Source organism: Lonchura striata, chromosome 2, assembly GCF_050655825.1.
Source record: "Lonchura striata isolate lonStrDom1 chromosome 2, ASM5065582v1, whole genome shotgun sequence".
Lineage (NCBI taxonomy): Eukaryota > Metazoa > Chordata > Aves > Passeriformes > Estrildidae > Lonchura > Lonchura striata.
In genome coordinates, this window is record NC_140704.1 from 73,766,874 (window position 1) to 73,785,320 (window position 18,447).

General features: G+C 38.6%; 1 protein-coding gene across 1 annotated transcript in view; it reads right to left on the minus strand.

Annotated features, from left to right (window-relative positions):
• NFX1 (nuclear transcription factor, X-box binding 1) overlaps nucleotides 1-18,447 on the minus strand; it is a 93,606-nt gene that overhangs the window by 53,815 nt on the left and 21,344 nt on the right. The window contains exons 4-5 of the mRNA XM_021540509.3: nucleotides 6,321-6,398; nucleotides 3,978-4,083 (exon numbers count right to left, since the gene is read on the minus strand). Of these exons, the coding sequence (XP_021396184.2) occupies nucleotides 3,978-4,083; nucleotides 6,321-6,398 (184 nt within the window). The remainder of the gene's footprint in view (nucleotides 1-3,977; nucleotides 4,084-6,320; nucleotides 6,399-18,447) is intronic.

An 18,447-nucleotide genomic window follows, 5' to 3' on the forward strand; every position in this document is an offset into this window, starting at 1 on the left:
GGGAATTAAGAAAAAACTAAGTTAAATGACTTGACAATTTTGCAAACTGAACTCAAAAAGTTGTATTGACTTCTGTTTGGGAATGCAGAGGTTTTCTTAACTGAACCTTCATTATCTATCATTAGCATGGAGGATTATTTTGCAATTTACTGCTGCTGCTCTAGAGAACTCGCATACAAGAAAAGTTGTGAAGGTAGATACACCTAGACAGAGGAAAAAATAAACTTCCATTTGCAAGGGACTTCTACTGCTGTAGAAAAAATTACAGCACCAAAGAGCTATGAAGGAAGTCCAGCTAGTAAAATTTAAATCAATAGAGAGATGTGAGAAATGGATTTGTAGAGAGTTCTCAGGGCCTGACAGAAGACCCACACAGTATGCATCTGTATGCAAACTTTGAGATAAGAAATGCTGACTTAAAAATGCCATAGAACAGGACAGATATTGTTGAGAGAGAAATGGAGCTAGAAAAGAAAAGTTTCAAATGATGGCCTTGCAAATAAGACTAGATACTTTGGAGAAATAGAACTATGAAAGATGCCTTGTACTAGGACCCACAAGGGGTAGTTTTAGATTATTTGCTTTAAGGCATCTACAGCATAGTGTGACAAAAAGCTGATAGGCCAAGAAATGCTTCTAGTGTACTGTAATTAGGAAATAGTTGGCTTCTGATTGTGATGGCGTGAATTGTCTGTATTGTCTCACCTTTCTCATGAAACTGAAAATGGCATAAAAGTTTTTAAAATGCCTCTCAGTTGCCCTATCTCTGGGTCAGAAAAAGTGTACTATCTGACAGAGAGAAAATTTCATTTTCAAATGCTTTTTAAAAATGTTTTTCAAATGCTCTCAAGGCCTGCATAGTTTCAGCTGGCAGGGAGAACTTCAGAGTCTTAAAAGAAGTTTTGCTTTGTTAAAAGTTTATTATCAGGAACATTTTATTAAAGGTTAAGCTAGATGTTTCTCTGATGTAGAACCTAATGCTGTAAAATAAATTTCAGTGTTTTTAAATTAAAAATGTGAAGAGAACTCACCTTGAGAAGTGTTATGCAGGCCACAGCACAACACTAGCAAAAGGTCTGCAAAGCATTCCCCTTTCAAACAGCTGCTTACCTGTTCCTCAGCTCTGCTGTTTATATAAATAGTTACCATTTCAATAAATCTGAGTAAATATTAGATTTATTACTATACCACTTGATGTGCTCAGGCCTGAGCAGCAGGCCTAAACCAGAGTTGACTTACCAGATGGATCCCAAGCAATCACACTACTGTCTACTGACACCATCAGTATTATTTAGCTAAAAATAGATGACCAAGAGCTTATAACCACTCTTTAACACCAAACCACCTGCTTGTAGGGTATTTTAGGGGAAAACTCTCCCAGCCAAGGCATGGGCTCTGGCTAAGCCCTGGTCCTGTCTGGTCAGCAAGTGTGCCATCAGATTCAGATGTTTCTGTGCTAAAAATATAATCAAGTCACTTCAACTTGCTTATTTGGGCCTATAAAAGCTGGGACCCACTTTTGGGCAAATTTGGAGACCTCACCTACAGGTGGACTTAACATGTAGGATTTTCCTAATTGCTGGGAAGGGTTCTCCCAGTCCTCACTGTGAAATAGAGCTCCCCAGTGACTGTGGACTCTGGATGATGGTAAAGTATTTAGGCAATTGATGATGCATCTACCTTTCTCAATCACTATCCTTTCTCTCATATAGTAATGACTAGGTGCACGACCTTGCTTATTTTTGCTTATTGCTACAGCCAAGCATGTAATTTTATTGAATGTATAATTTTACTTTTGTATTATCTTAATATTCATTATAAAATAAGACCATTCTTTGGTGTCTGTGTCCTTTAAATCGCCCCTGTCAATTGGCGGTGTAAATTACCTTTACTTATTTTCACCAAAATGGAATGTGGTGTTGAAATGGAAAAACAAAACAGCTTTTAGAATAGCTGCAAACAGAATCACAATTCTGATTCAAACCTTATCACCATATGGAAACATATGGGAGGAGGGGAAAATGGCACACAGCAAATCCACAATCCAAAATAATAAAATCTTGCACAAAAAAGTTCTGAGATCATCTAAACTTAACCAAGAATCATGAAATAGATTCCTGCCCCAGACAGCAACATCTATCCTTGAGCACTCTCTTGAAGAAAATCTCTGCCCAGACATACATCATGATCCAGACTTACCATCTGCATTCAAATAATAGAGCCCTGCATCTCTTAACTCCACCACTGATACACCAAGAAGGAACAAAGTTCCTACTTGCTTTTTGATACAGCAGATGATGGCTGCCTGTGTCCTCACCGAAGATGTCTACAACTATTGTAGACATCCTGTTCATGCTCTCATATGAACTCGGTTTAGACACACCAACACAAAAGCTTTCAGGCTTTCAATTTTTTTCAGGCTTCAGCTGAACTATAAACCTCTATAGGTTTTAAATCTCTAACCATATCCTCGAGTCAAAAAATAAGCAAATACAGTCTTCAGAAATTTTCTCTAAATATTTTCAGTGTTTATGTAATAAACATACAATTTTCATATATATGTATAAACTTATATATGTTTAGATATATGTTTAGATATATGTGAAAAAATGCATATTTTATTATTGGCTTTTCGCAAATATTACAATGAATATTATATGTGCAATGTTAGAAAGTTATGCTGTATTAATTCTCTTAAGTAGTGTGTTAAATATAGTTTTAGGTTACAACATAATGTTAAAATAGAAACTCTGCGATGTAGGACTTTTTTACTAGCTCAAGCAAGAGATGAGATAATCAAGAAACTCTTCACACAGATGGCAGCGAAAGGGGTCCATTGTCGGAACCCCGGGTTTGGCTGGGGTTCCAGTGTGGTGGTAGAGCTTCTCCTCCAACCCGCGTTCCCAAAGGAAAACTCCGCAGTCTCTTCTTGTTCGGTCTCAAGATGTTTTATTGCTAGTTATCTAACAGATTAAGTTCTCGGGCTGTGGCCCTTTGGTCAGCGGCCCAGGCAGAGAGGCACACACTCCTGACACCCTGACTGTCTGGTGTCTTCTTCTCCTCTCTCCCCGCCCAGGGCTGCTGCTATCTTTTATAAGATATATTACGTATAACATGTTTACAATTATTCCCCAATACCTACTACCTACGTTACCAAGTGTTTTTCTATTCTAAACCAATCTGTGAGTGCCAACATCACCAAGAACATGGAGGCAAGGAAGAAGAAAGAAGAAGGATGGGTTCAGCCCACTTTCCTCCATCTTAGAACTTCTGACACCCATGTACAAAGTAAAAACCCCCCTGTACACTACCAAAAAATATTTCCCTCTACTTTGTGACTACATTTACTATACTATCTAGCACTTTGTGACTGCTTGTTCTACCTTCGAAGTTGGTAATTCATTCCATGGTTCAAACTCGAAATCACAGCTAAATCCAGCTGCATGCTGGGGTCCAGAATGCGTCTGACCATGGCCTGGAGCCTCTAAAAATGTCTGAGAGGCATTTTGAGTTCCCACAGTCCATAAAGAGTTACTGCCTCCTTATCAGAAAAGACAAACATTCTTCCACCTTCTCTCCATCTTTATGGAACCACCAGGATTAAGGGGAAGAAGTTGACAAAATCCAGAAAAGTTCTTAATTTGCAAGGAATTTATGCATCATGTATGAGATATACGTGAATATGCAACAGGCAATTGCATTTAAGGTTACTCCTTTGTTCACAAGGTATGCTTTTCGTGACTTAGCACCTGAGAGCATCCGGACATCCATAATTCTTTGCTTTTAATTGTCTTGTAATTGTCCTAACTCTAAACTTAATTACTCTAATTGTATTACTATTTTTATAGCCATTTTATTATTAAACTTTTAAATTTTTTTAAAACCAAGTGATTTGTGTTTTTCACATATATGTATATAATATATGTGTTTTTATATATGTTTCTATAATAACATTTTTATAATAAACATTTACTTACATGTTGCAAAGATGTGGACAGTCCAAACACTGCCTCTTCTTTCCACAAAGTTCACCACAGCTATGTGGAATTTCATTTCTGTTCCATTCAGGATTGTGCACCTTACCTAAACCATATCAAAGACAAAAAGGTATTTATTGCTTTGAATACCAGACTGCATTTGTGAAAAACAGCATACCAAAGAGAAAAAGTGGTACTTTAAATACTAGCAGGTAGTCTTCTTCGACAAAAAAAATTACACAAATGTTTATGTTACTCTGTAATGATACCTACTCAGCTTCTTTAAAAGAATATACCATTGGAATAATAAGTTCCAGAATATTCTTTCCTTCTGTACTCTCCATCAGCAGACATGCAGGTAACTGATACATTAAATGAAACTGATAAAATACATGAAAACTAAAAGCCCGTGCAGTTGGTCAGGCTGCACTGTAGGTAAGAAAACTGAAGGGTGAAACTCCCTTGCTGTCTTAATGCAGCAGGGAGGGGAAAAAAAAAATGGAACAAAGTAAAAAGATACCAATCACATAAAGTAAAATCTACCTGGTATAGTGATTTGGAATACAGAATTAAATGAGTGGGCAAATTATGAAAGTCACTTCTATAAAAATAATCAGACTCTACATTAATCAAAATATTAAAGGTTGATGAATTTTGATTAATGAAGTCTTAAACAAGAAGTATGTTAGCTTCAAGTATTCTGTATTTCAGATAAGCACTAAAGCATATTTTCATTTATCTGAGATATTATAATCAAATCTCATAGCTCTAAGTGCATGATATGGTCATCAGGGTTAATTGCCATCATTAACACTCTCTTGGCTTTCTGCAAGAGAGGAATTAAATTAACAGTGCAGCAACTGAGCCAATGTTGTAATTTTGAGTTGTGACAATCAAAAACAGCAAGAAAATGTATTTTTGGTGACACAGTCACAAAATTTAATTTTTTTAATATACCTCTGTATATTCTACAGTAATAAGTTAGAAAAATATGAATAAACATTACAGATAGTATTTATTCACCTGAGTTTCAACTAAACTAATTGAATGCCCAGGAAAGTCCCAAAAATCTGAAGCTTCAGAAGAAAAATAAGAGAGGAAGTTCCTCATGGGTGAAAGCATGGGGAAAAAAAATCACACTTAACCACACTCAGCACATAGTTAGTACTTTGCATCAAATACAAGATAGCTTTGTGTAAGTGACTGATGGTGTTCAAATTATATATCATTAATGTAAAATTATCTACAAAAGACTGAACTCTTATGTTACTACATGGTGCTCTGCAAATAATAATTCTGCAGACAATTTAAGGTACTTACTGTAGATCTCCTAAACCATAAAACATCTTTAGGCTGAGGAGAATTTCTTCCCTATTTAACAGAAAGATGTACTGTCTTTTGAAAAGGTCTAATTTTCATTTGGTCTAATTTTCATTCATGGTCAGTTCATTCTGACTGCATTATTATCTCTAATAACTGAATTATTATCCCTACATTCATAAGATTTCACACATTGTTGTACAAAAATTCTGCCTTAACTGCATTTCACTGTTTCTGACTGATTCACTGACACATTTAGATAAAAAGATAAAATTCTCTTATTTTAGCAAATCTTGCCTCTTCAGAGCAAGTTTACTGACACAGTTTCTGTCTCAACTTCAGAACACTGTGTTTTCTAGGAAGTGAGGTCAAAGTTTCCAGTGACTCTGATTTAAGGAAAGAAAGCTATGTGAAAACAATACAGATCACAGAAGTATAGATTCTAAACAAAACTTACTCACATCTATGCAATTGAGTAACATTATAAATTTATCCTTTTTGTTTTATATTTATGGCTTGGTGAGTGCTGTACTCAGGCCATTTACCTTTTTAATTAAACACATACCTACACAGAGGTCTGAATATTTTTTTCCTATTTAAGCTCCATGTATCCCTGAACAACATAAATCACAAAATTGCTAAATCAATTTAAAGGTTTAGGTAGTTGTATCCTTGAGTTGTGTATTATTTTGGTCTTGCCACAAAGACATAAATATTTCATTCCTTCTACAGAAGAAAAGCTCACAAGATACTAGCCAAAATCTATCATTACTCCATAAAAATCACTATTTCTACATAATGGTATGAAAATATTTACCACTTGGGACTTAGTCTTTTCTTTTCACTTTTCAAGCGGCATATGTATGATTCTCTGTGCAGCCACCTTCCAGTGTCAATAAATTTTTTTAAAAATTGAGTTTCAGGCATGTAAGCAAACAAGCACCAATACTGAAATTCATATTAAGAAAAGGGAATCAAAATGACGAAACTGTTTTTCTTTGCAAAAGCAAGTGAGAAACTCACCACAGAAACAAGTGTAAATTTTAGGAACTTGCACAGAAGCATTCTGACAAGCTGGACATCTCCAACCGCTATTGCCATCTGTAGGTAAAAAAAGAAAAAAAAAAAAGATAAAAAGGATTTGAAGTAAATAAAAGACCTATTCCGCAAACCTAAAATAAGTTCTTCTACTTTGTTTTTAACACAGTTGCAAATAAATTATTTTTCCACTTACTCAGAAGTGGTGAGAAAACACATTAATAAGAATATATTTTATAAAGTATTGAAATCAACACAGCCATGGTATCCCATTTCAACAGGCTACAACTTTTTATTGAAGCAAAGCCAGATTTTAAACTCCCAGTTTTTCTATTATCATATGCCCTGTTATAAGACCTACAGCTAGAATATAGACAGTCTTCACCATATCTAAAGCAGAGATGAAAAAAAAGTGTTAAGAGAGGGAAATTGGTGAGGAATACATAATTACCTCACACAAATCACTACCTATACTTTCCTTTTCACTACCCTCTCATGAGTTTATGTGTTTTGTAGAAGACAAATTTAGTGTTGCCTCACGTTCAGATAAAATCACTGTTACATAAACCAGAATAATCTAATTTATTCCTTTATATTATTCTTCAATTTATTATTTTAATAAATACTAGTTATCTTGCTTCTGTGTTTCAGGAGGGTACTTTAACAATAGAGGAAGAAGAGTAAAGTGGAAGAAAAGCAATGCTAATAAAGACTTTTCCCCAATTCAGTACATACCATGCCATTAAGAATATGAGTCTGAGAGCACTACCAAGCACAAAAGATGTCACAGACAAGAGACATATGTTTTTCTATCTATATATAGATATTAAATAGAAAAAAACTGATTAACACTTTCTGTCTCTCTTAATCAATTCACTGCTGGTAAACTAATAAACATGTGATTTAAGAACTATTCTTCACTATTAAGAAATCTGACCAAGATTCATGAAAATTTCATTTTATAAAAGCAGAAGGGATTGCAAACAGGAAACTGCCTATGACAACTGCAGTGCAACGAGTGGCACACCTTGGTTAACCTTCAACTGGGTTGAACAACTTATGTTATCCATCATAATGTATAATGGAAATTATTTTCACAAATTGAAATTATTCAAATTACAGACTGCCTTGAGAGTCTAGAAATGCAAACCTAATGCACATCTGTTCTTTCCAATACTTCATGCCTATTCACATCCCTCTTTATCCCGGCTCATATTACTGTGCCAACAAGATTGCTGCAAATATCTGTACAATTACAGACTGAGCAGCTCTACAACAGTGACACAAGACACATACTCTCACATTCATGGTCAAGACCAAACTGCATTTCCTGACCAAGACTTTTTTTGTTTTGACTGCTAGAAACTGAAGGAACTCAGAAGAAGCAACTCAGAGAGAAGTGTAAGGAGGAAGGCAAAAACAGCATACAACTAAAAGGCATATTTTCTGACAAAACTCTAAGTACCTTATGTGGCTCCTCCTAAAGTCAGCAAACTAAAAACTAAAGGATTCCCTATGAGATTACAGTATAGTACAGTACATTATTCTTAATTATGGTATTAACAATTTCTTTCATTCTTATTCTATGTTACGTTTCAAAAGTTGTGAAGGTAAGTCTACCCTGAAAGCTTATGGAGGCTAGCAGAAGACCTCTCCTATCAACAACTCCCCTGGAGCTGGATGCCTAGTCCTCTACAAGAAAAGGTTTCTCCAGAGTATAGTAAAGGTCCCCAAAAAATAGGAACCTATTAAAAACAGTCTTGCAAGATATATTTCCTTTTTCATTGTCATTGATTATCTTTGGTCAAAGCACATTAATGTACATTCACTCACAAGGGACATGCATGGTTGCCTTTGTCCAAAATCAGGAGTAATAAAAGATATGTTCCAGGATTCAGGTGCAATTACAGTAGTATAGAATTATGGTAGGATGACTCCTGACATACACATTTGTAAGAAGTGGTCCTGTAAGCACCCCTTACAAATCCTAATTACTAAAGAAGGCGTGAATGAGAATGATCCTACAGAAAGAATATTCCACTTTCATTAATCTTCTCAAGAAGAGAAGTGAAGTAGGCAGAACTCCATCCAAAGACATCAAAAGGACAGTCATCTAAGCAGAATCAAGACACCTCATTCCCTTTTACTGGAGATTGATTTATTAATTGCTATCCTCTCCTTCTTTGTGGGATAAAAAGATTCCTTACTTGAAACTATCTACCAACATTTTTGTTAACTTCTATTCTGATCACTGAAACTCAGAAGTTTAGAAGTGATGTGTTAGAGGCCAGCACTGGACTGGTACAGATCTCGTACACTTGGAAGTGGAGCCCAAGGGCAGAACAGAGGGAGACAGCTGTAATACCTCAAATTTCTCCAATCCATGCAGTCAAAATGAAGATACCAGTAAAAAAATCTCTACAAAGAAGGGACAAAATTCCTTAAATGTTTGTTCTACCAATGTAACAGCACAAGTTAAATACCACTTAAACATCAGTTTTTAAAAGAAGTAGAAGAAGGAAAGGGGCAAGTGACAACAATTTCCCCTTAATAAACAAAGCTCTTGTGTGTAGTGCAGGTATTTCTGTCAGATAGACCTTAGCTATGTGATATCTTATGGTCACATTCCTTCAAGACATGATTTAAAATGTTAGTAAAATGCTTGTTGCCTTACAGGAAAGAATTTTTACACTTGGCAAAGTGATGCCCAGCGGAGCTCCTCCTCCTGACTAGGGTATCTCTAAGATACAATAAAAATCCATTCTCTAGTTCTGAGTGCTACTGACAGTCTACATTGTAGAAATAAAGATGGGAAAAATATGTGTTAATGTCTTCACAAATTACTCGATCTGGAAGAATGGGTGTGGGGATCATTACAAACCTAATGATATGAGAAATGGTTATTAATGTCTTCACAAATTACTTTATCTGAAAGGACCAATCAGGTTCTGGAAGAATAGGTGTGGAGGTCATTACAAAGATCAAGCCACCCAAGTTTACTGCAGAGCCAAACACAGCTTGAATTTCTGAACTTTGGGGGAAAATGCACAGGTTTAATAGACTTATGGAAATTAGTTTCTCCATCAAGGATGGGCTTACAACTAGTTTTAATGGTCATACAGTGTGTGATGGGAGCAAGAGAGTATACACATCCAAGGGGGACTATTTAGTAGGCAGTTTGGGAAGTCTGTGCCTTCCTAGCACCTCAATCCAAATGGGAAAGGAGGAGGGCAACATGCAGCTGTGAGTTTAGGATAAAAGGAGGCTGCATCCTACAAAAACTCAAGAGACCCCATGGGGGTATGGCATAGTGGACACTCTCCCTTCATTTGAATAAAGTGGCAGGACTCCTCTGCCTCCTTTATGGACACTGGCTTTTCACAGCGTGATTTTCCACTCAGTAGGGAGTCAAGTGAAGCACCCACTGGCTCACTGCAGCTGTCCACTGTAAAGGGGCTTTGGCTGACCTTCAGAGGTGTTGAGTATGACTGCTAGAGGGTCTTGTGAATGGCAGGACTGGGAAGGTTCCTTAACACGTGACAGAGCAAGCAGACCAAGAAGAGAGCAATGCCTTGACTCCCCACAGATAATTAGGAGAGTCTTTCATTTGCCTTGGCCAAACCAGCTGTCATTTTTCAGGTGACTGTCAAAACAATAGAAGGCAAAGAAGTTTCTGAGGGAAGACATCTTCAATATAGCCTGAGAAGAAGATACTGTAGAATGTGAGAAGACTTTTATTACAGTAACCTAGTTCTAGAACTGTTTTCTGGAACCTAGAAATCTAGACCTAGGCCAGTTCATTGCTTCTTCCCACTCAAATATGTAGAGCCATAAGAATGTTTTATCACACTGACATGGTAACTCAGAATACTTCCCTTTCCTTTTCAACTGCACCCACCTTTACATTGATGCCAATCTGACAGCCTGCTGTGGATCTCAAAATTCAGACAGTAACACCTGCATTACATTAGTGAGTTTGAAACAAGCAAAACATACATAAAATGTGCTAATAAGCACAAATTATAAAAGAGAGCTGTATGCTCCTTCTGTTTTTCACTTCCGAGAAGCGTTCTGTTGCATAGTGTCCCAGCATTTAATTAGCGTTGGTGTCCCAGGACACCCATCCTGGTAATGCTTTGCTTTCGTTAATACCAAAGCTTCCACTTGCTGAGCATTGTGCCTTGTCCCTGAGAGGAATAGTGGATTTCTCTTTACAAACAAGCTGTAGGTCTGCTGGTAGATAAAACTAGCACTTGAGAGATAAAAGAAACAATAGGAAGGATTCCATTGATTGATGAATGGAAAAAGATATTTGCTTTTACAAATAAGCTTTAAGTTTGCTGATAAATTAAATTAGACATTGAAAGATGAAAGAAACAATGGGGGAAAACCCTAAATTCCATAAGAATTAAAAATTAAAAGGGAGGATTTTACATTAGAAGGAAATCTTCGATATCAGGCATATCAGGAAGTCTGTACCTCTCAAGTACCTCAGCTTATGGGGAAAGAGAGAAGGGAAATACAGCCAGGAAATTCGGATAAAAGAGGAGGCTGCGTTCTCCAAAAATTTGAGAGAACCCAGAGGAATGCCCCATGTCCCCTCCCTTTATTTGAATAAAGTAAAAGGACTCCTCTGTCTCCTTTTTGGACATAAACCTCTGATGTTTGTGGATTAATTTTCCTGACAAACTGGGGGTTTGGTCTGGGATTTTTCCACCGTCCAGGGCGGTGGGCAGTGGGCAGAGCTGAAGGTGCGCCTCACCCAGTTTGGGCGATCAGCTCCTCTTGGTGGCAGCTGGCTCCAGGCAATTCATTGGGTTGCCAAGACTGTCCAGGAGACAGACGAGTGGCAGACCAAGGGGTCCGTGAAAAGTCCATAGGGAAGGAACACTGAAAAATCTGACTGGTGAGTAATATGGGATCTTCAGGCAGCAAACCTGGGAGGGCACCCACTGAGGGTAACACAGGTGAAACAGGCACCCATGGAGGGTAGCACTGGTAAATCTGGGAAGGCACCCATTGAGGGTTGCAAGGGTAAAGCCAGGAAGGGGCCCTGGCAAAAGGGATGACGATCCCATCATACCCCCAGACAGTCCCTTGGGGAAAATGCTGAGGCCTTGGAACAGATTAAACATTCACCCAAAGGAAACTATGGAGATCACGGTAAAATACTGTTATTTTGTGTGACCAGAGTTTAAGTTGCCAAAGCAGCTTATATGGCCACCTTCTGGAACACATAGAATTTGTTTGTGTTGAATTTTGTGGAGGTATTTAGAGGAGAATTGGAAAGGATGGATTGAAAGGGAATGTGGATTGATACGGATTAGGCAAGCAATAGGAGAAATCTATGTGTTAAGAAAAAGGGGTGCAAGAGGAAAATGGTGAGGATTGAGATGCAGGTCCCCTGTATCCTCACCTCCCACAGCAAGGTGATCAGGGAAATGTGGCTCCAATAACCCCACCTGAGAATAATGATGGTGTGGGGGGACAGCAGCAGCATATCGTATCTCTCCCTAGAAGAGGACTCAATTTAGGACATCAAAAGCTCCCTGCACCCAAGAGACAGGGGTACACCAGATGCCACTCCACCAAGTTTCTTTGGGGGGTCAAGGGGGAGGGTTTGGGTTTGTAATTGTACCACATACTACCCAGGATATAAGAGGGTTTTAAAAAAGAATTACATCCATATTTGGATGATCCCATAGGGGCAGGGGGAAAAGATAGAGGAATATTTGGGAAATGCAGATTATACACGGAAGGACTGGGATTTCCTTCTGGGGATTTTGGGCAAGCTTTGCAGAAAATATTAAGGCAGTTTACTCCACCTTCTGGAGTTAGGTTGTGGCAGTATGTGGATGATTTGCTTTTATCAGGGGAATATGAAAAGGTGGTTGAGGAGGCTACCGTGAGGTTGCTTAACTTTCTTCTTTCTTGCTAAAAGAGGACTTAAGAGTGTCCGAAAAGAAGACACAGTTAGTGGAAAACAAAGTCAAATATGTGAGACACATATTCTGACTGGGGGGTTGATCCAGAAGAGTATGCCTGTAGGGGACTCTGATAGTTCTGAGCCTAATGATAGACAAGACGGTCAGCCTGATCACTGAGAAACACCTCAATGTTGAAGGGCAGGGTTCAGCCCAAGACTGTGAGCAATGCCTTAAGACCACCCTAAAAGGACAGGTAGTTACAAAAATCATAGCATACCGGATTAACTTTGATTACAAGAATGGCAACAAAAGGAGAAGCTACATGTATAATGGCACTTGATATAAAGTGTGTCAATCAGAAGGAAAAATAATTTGTCATGACCCTGGAGCGACATCTAAAGATCAGTGGTTAGCAGTGCGACCTAAGAAAGGGAATATGAAAATTTTTTACACATGTATTACATAAGAGGGCTGCTACATTAAAACCTAATATCCCCATCTGTGATCAGTGTAACCGTACAGTATAGATTGAGGAAAGGATGGAATCCACCTTTATGACACATGCTGAGGCTAGTCCGACATGCTACAATCCCAGCAAAATTAGAATAGAGGGGGAAAGACATACTGGGTAGGAGAGAATACAGAATACAGGAAAATAACTTCTCTTAATAAAGAACCTGTGTTATTTAATTTTCTAAAAGAAAATAAAAATCTAATTTGATTACAATATAAGATTTTTTGTTTCACTAAAGATGGAAAATGTGCAGATCCTGAAAGTAGAATGAAATAAGTAACTCAAGAGTTAAAGAAACAGGAGTCAGAAGTAAGAAAAAGAGATCAAACAGGAGAAGCTAAAAGAATTAAGTGAGCGATATGAGCAGTTAGAACAGCAATATAGCAGCTAGAGTTCAACCGATTCAAATAAAAAGCTCTTCGTAGATCTGATGCAAGAGATTGCTACAGAGTTAAAATGATCCAACTGTTGGATTTGTAGAAGGCTCAAATCAGCCAAGAAATGGCCATAGAAGGCTGAGGCCTTAACTCCAGAGCAACTTCTTAGGTAGAACTACACCAAAACATCTAAAACAATAGTATAGCATGAAGGGTGAGTTCTAGATTGTAAAATAATTAGAACAATTTGTATCAGTCGGAAAAGGAAAAGATACACACAAATGGTGGGTTATACCTCTTGTATATCTACCTTAACAGTAAATTCAAACAATAATACCAAGACCTGGCAGCCGAAGGTACCTGCTGGGTATTGGGGTAGAACCAAAGAAATAAATTGTGACTGGGATAACCAAATTAGGTTGTGCTAGTACAAGAGCTCTGGAGCTAACCCTTACCAATCCTTGGAGGCACTAAAAGATTACTAAGAAAATCCAGCAGTTGTCAAAGACCCTTGGAAAGCTGTGGGAATAACACGCTCCAGCACGGTGTGGATGAATGGAGGCAGAGATCTCTGAAGTTTGCTCTTGGGGAAAGAGGTTTATTGGGGGTGCAGGAAGGTCCTGCCTCGTGCTCCCAGACGCAGCACGTGGCTGGGCCTGAGAGTGTGGGAGAGGGGAGAGACAAAAGGAGGGTTTAGGAGAGAGGAAGCCCCAGGAGGGGAGGAAGTTCCAGGAGGGGGGAAGAGGTTCCAAGAGGGCGCGTGGCCCCTCAAAGCCTCCTTATCAGGGGCTCCTAGGTGGGTTGGGATGAGGCATATCCAATGGGGTTACAGACACTGATGTTTTAGGGGAAGGGTACAGAGGTGTGGGACGAGCCATACATCTTTTGGAGGGTGGGATGGAACAGTCCATTTCACCCCTGGACTCATCCGAAGGCAGGGGTGTCATCTGGCTAGCTGGGAGAACTGTTGTCATCCTAGCTGTATTATTTATGAACAATCATATTTATCTATCATCTGCAACAGAAAGCCCCTAATGAAATATATTAGATTTACAGGGAAAAGGCATACAGTGAACTACCCCCTAAATAGAAAGGATCCTGTACTTTAGGCATAATAAGACCCTCCTTCTTTGTGCTACCTAGGTCAGAGAGCAATTTACTGAGAGTACCCCTATATGAGGCTCTAGATAGAGAAAAGAAAGAGTTGAAACTAGAATTCCCAAAAGCAGGAGGAGACCAAAAATGGGAAGAGGATGAATGGCTGACAGAAAAGATCACAGCATATTATAGCCCGACCACTTGGGCTCAAGATGGGAGCAGGGGATATAGAACCCCAATTTATCTACTTAATTGACTATTAGTCAATTAATAAAGACTCCAAGCTGTAGTAGAAGTCATGTCAAATCATACTTCAGAAGCTTTATGACTATTGGCCAAACAGCACTCTCAAATGCGAGCCTTTGTATACCACAGCTGAATAGCACTGGACTACTTGTTAGCCGAACAAGGAGGGGTTTGTAGAAAATTTAATTAATCAAAATGCTGTGTAGAAATGAACAATTATGGGGAGGCTATGAACAACCTTGCTAGAGAGATTAAGAAAACAGCATATGTACCAGTCTAACAGTGGAATTCCATCCTCCAAGCTTCGTAGTAGGATGAATTGTTTAGAAAAGCAGCTCAGTAGAAGAAAATAGTTCTTAATATTATGTTCAATAGCTAGATTACTGATTTTACCCTGTTTAATACCGTGTTTTATCCAGTTAATCCACTCTGTTGTCCAAAGTATGCAAATAGCAACAACACCAATAAATCCTGAACTAGCAAAAGCGCCCAAGGCATCTAGAATAATGAAATTAAGAGAAGAAGATAGGAAAAATAGAGCCACAAAAACTTTAGCTAGGTTCAAAGACCAGATGAGTCAACTCAGAAATCATTATGAAATATACATAACACAGTTGTCATAGGATAACTACAAGGATGAGTTTTAACAGACACAGAAAACAAGCAGTCTTTTACCAATATTTTGCTTAAGAAGAAGCCATTGTAAACTTTAAGCTACCTCGTAATAAAACTAAAATCCTAAGATACAGTAAGATAGTATCCTAAGATAGTAAAATAAATTTAAAATCATAAAAATTTGAATAATCTATTACATCAAATATTGTTAATTTAATAAATGTAGTTGCTAGATTTTATAAATGTTAGAAATTAATTCTGAAAATGTGCAATAAATGAACTAAGTGAAACTTGTCATAACAAGCAAAAATTAATAAATTAATATAAAAGGGGAGGGATTGTAATATGCAATACATGTTATAAAATAATTCATGCTAAATGACATTTTGTGTACTAAAACCAGTGTCAGGCAACAAGCAAGCTAAGTGATAGAAATTCAAAACACCAGAAAGACGCTGTCACCAGAGATGTATATTCCAAAGGATTTTTCATCTAGAAGTATTTTCGATAGGCATCAGCAGCAGCAACAGACTAAGTGATAAAGATTCAAACACCAAGAAGACACTGTCTCCAGAAATGTAAATTCCAAGGGATGTCTCTTGTCTGACTAGACCCCAGCAGAAGGCATTCTAATAAGCATCATCAGAATTTTCAGCTAACAGGATTCCAGCAATTTTCCACAGTGATAATATGCTAAAAAATAACCCTTACAAAGCCTGGGAGACTGTATAAAAATAGACCACTCAGAACTGACCCTTGGAGACCCATGGGAACTTTAGTACGATAGAGGTCAAATCCTAAGTCTCCCTGAAACTGAACGCCTGGCTCAGAATCGAATCGCTTGTGCCTCTTTTTTCGAAATTTATACATTGATCATCTAATAAATTTCTTTAATTATTAAATCAGAGCATTCATTTATAACAGGATGATACATGGATTTGGGAAAATATGGGAAGAAAGAGGTTTTATTAGCCTGCAGGGGAAAGACATTAGCTCATGAGAGCTTAATCTCTCACCTGAACTTACAAAAAAAAAAAGTTAGCAATAATACACATAAAGGGGCACCAGGCAGGGTGCTCTGAGGAAGTAATAGGAAACCAACTGGCTGATGAAGAAGCTAGGAAAGCTGCATTGTTGCCAAAGATCTCTAACATCCTCCCTTTGCTTCCAGTGACTGTCCCGCTGCCAGAGAAACTGTCTTTTCCACCAGAGGAACTTGAAATAATTAAAAAGAGTGGGGCAGAGGAAAGATGAGATAATTGAGTTACAAGGGAGGTAAGCAGTGGATACCAAAAGCTCTGGCCTTACAGTTGTTAAAACAACTTCATGAAGGGAGTCATTGAGGCTCCCGAGGACTGGCAGAAGCCTTCCTCAAAATGTATGCTGCTGTGGGTCTTTTTACTCTGGCAAAGCAAGCTACTGAGGGTTGTTTGATTTGTGTTAAAACAAATAACAGAGTTACAAAGAAACTTGCCAGGGGAGGGAGGCCTTGGGCTGTATGTCCCTTCCAGAGATGCCTGGTGGAGTTGACTGAAATGCCCCAAGTGGCAAGATTGAAATATCTTCTGGTAATAGTATGTAAATTAACAGGGTGGCCAGAAGAATTTCCATCTGTTTCAGCAACTAGAGGATCAGTTGTTAAAGTACTTTTGGAACAAATAATTCCAAGATATGGGATTGTGGAAGCAACAGACTTAGATAGGGGAACTCATTTTACGGGGAAAAGTCTTCAAGGAGTTATGACTGCCTTAGGGATACAATGGAATCTCCACACACCCTGACACCCGCAGAGTTCCAGACAGGTTGAAAGGATGAATGGAGAAATAAACACCTGCTGAAGCTGTCAATAGAAATTAAGATGCCATGGGCACGGCTCTTGCCACTGGCTTGGGCAAGAACAAGGGCCAGACCCAGAGGAGATATTCAATTATTTCTCTTCAAATTGATGTTTGGAATTCCTTACCATTGTAATTCTCAGCCTAGTGCCAGGGTACAGATAAGTGATGTATATTTGAAACAGTATGTGGCCAAGATAATGTCTCTTGTGAAATCTCTTTGAGAGGAAGCTCAGGTGGCACAGACCCTGCATTTGGACTTTGCTGTTCACAACATCTAGCCAGCAGATTAGGTTCTAGTTAAGGAGTGGAAAGGAGCACCCCTGGTGGCCAAGTTGCATGGAACTTTCCAAGTGTTACTGATCACAGAAACAGCTGTCAAGACAGCTAAACACGGGGGGACCCACCACACTCGGGTCAAGGTCTCTGAGACCCTGGAGATTTGGACATCTCAACTGGAGGAGAAGGATGGGAAGCTGGGACTGACATTCTGCAGGAGTGGACTGGAGCAACAGCCAGTGCGTCGACACCAGGGGAAGGCCTGCATGCCTACCCACAGACTGCCTGCTGAAATAATCTATGTGGGCATCCCTTCTCTCAGATCTCCAGTCACTGGGGGCCAATCCTCGCTATCGTTGTTTTCTGTATGTTAAGCTGTTTCTGTGCCTTCTTCCGCCACGTGTGGTGTGGAAGACAACATGAAAATGCAAATTAAGCTAAGAGATTAGATGACACCATTAGAATGTTTCTCTTAATAATCTTACCCTTATATTGTCAGTTAGGTTGGGGCCAAAAAAATTTTATATAGGTTTCCCAAAATAGGTTGGGAAAATAATTTTTTTAACCTTAGAAGGTTAAGGGAAGAAGAAGTAGCAAAAACCTTTAACCTTAGCAATTGTTGGGTCTGCGGAGGGCCAGGGGGATCTGAAAGCTGGCCATGGGTGGCCAGCCCAGTCAAGCCTAAATGGTGGGTTAGCACCCTGAGTGAGGTCCATAATGAAACAGGATTTTGGGATGAAGAAGAAGTCCATGGTAGCTTCATTCTTCTGAAAGAGACATTTATTGTCAAAACAGAATAGGGAACATATATGTGGGAAAAAGCGCTTGTGACTTGGCTTTATCTTTGGGTTTAGATTATTGGACACCAATTGCTCTCCTTCTGATTGTTCCAGATATCAAGGCAAATGGAATCAAAGGCATGTTAAGCTCGCTAATGGTAGCTGGGTAAGGTGCTCCTTCCATAATTACATTGGAAAGGTGGTGGTCCAAATATGGAAAGGATGAGAATGGGACGTGTTTGCATGGTTATCTGGTGGACTATGGGTTAAACAAATGCTTTTTTTTCCTCTTATGTGCTGTAGCAACTCTAATCATTTTACCATGCATGCTCAGTACAACTTATTCAATATGTGATCAAAGGGATGCAGGTAATAGGCATGCCTACTGATCCAGAAATGGCTACAAAATGACAGCAATTGATATCACTGCAAATAGTTGCAA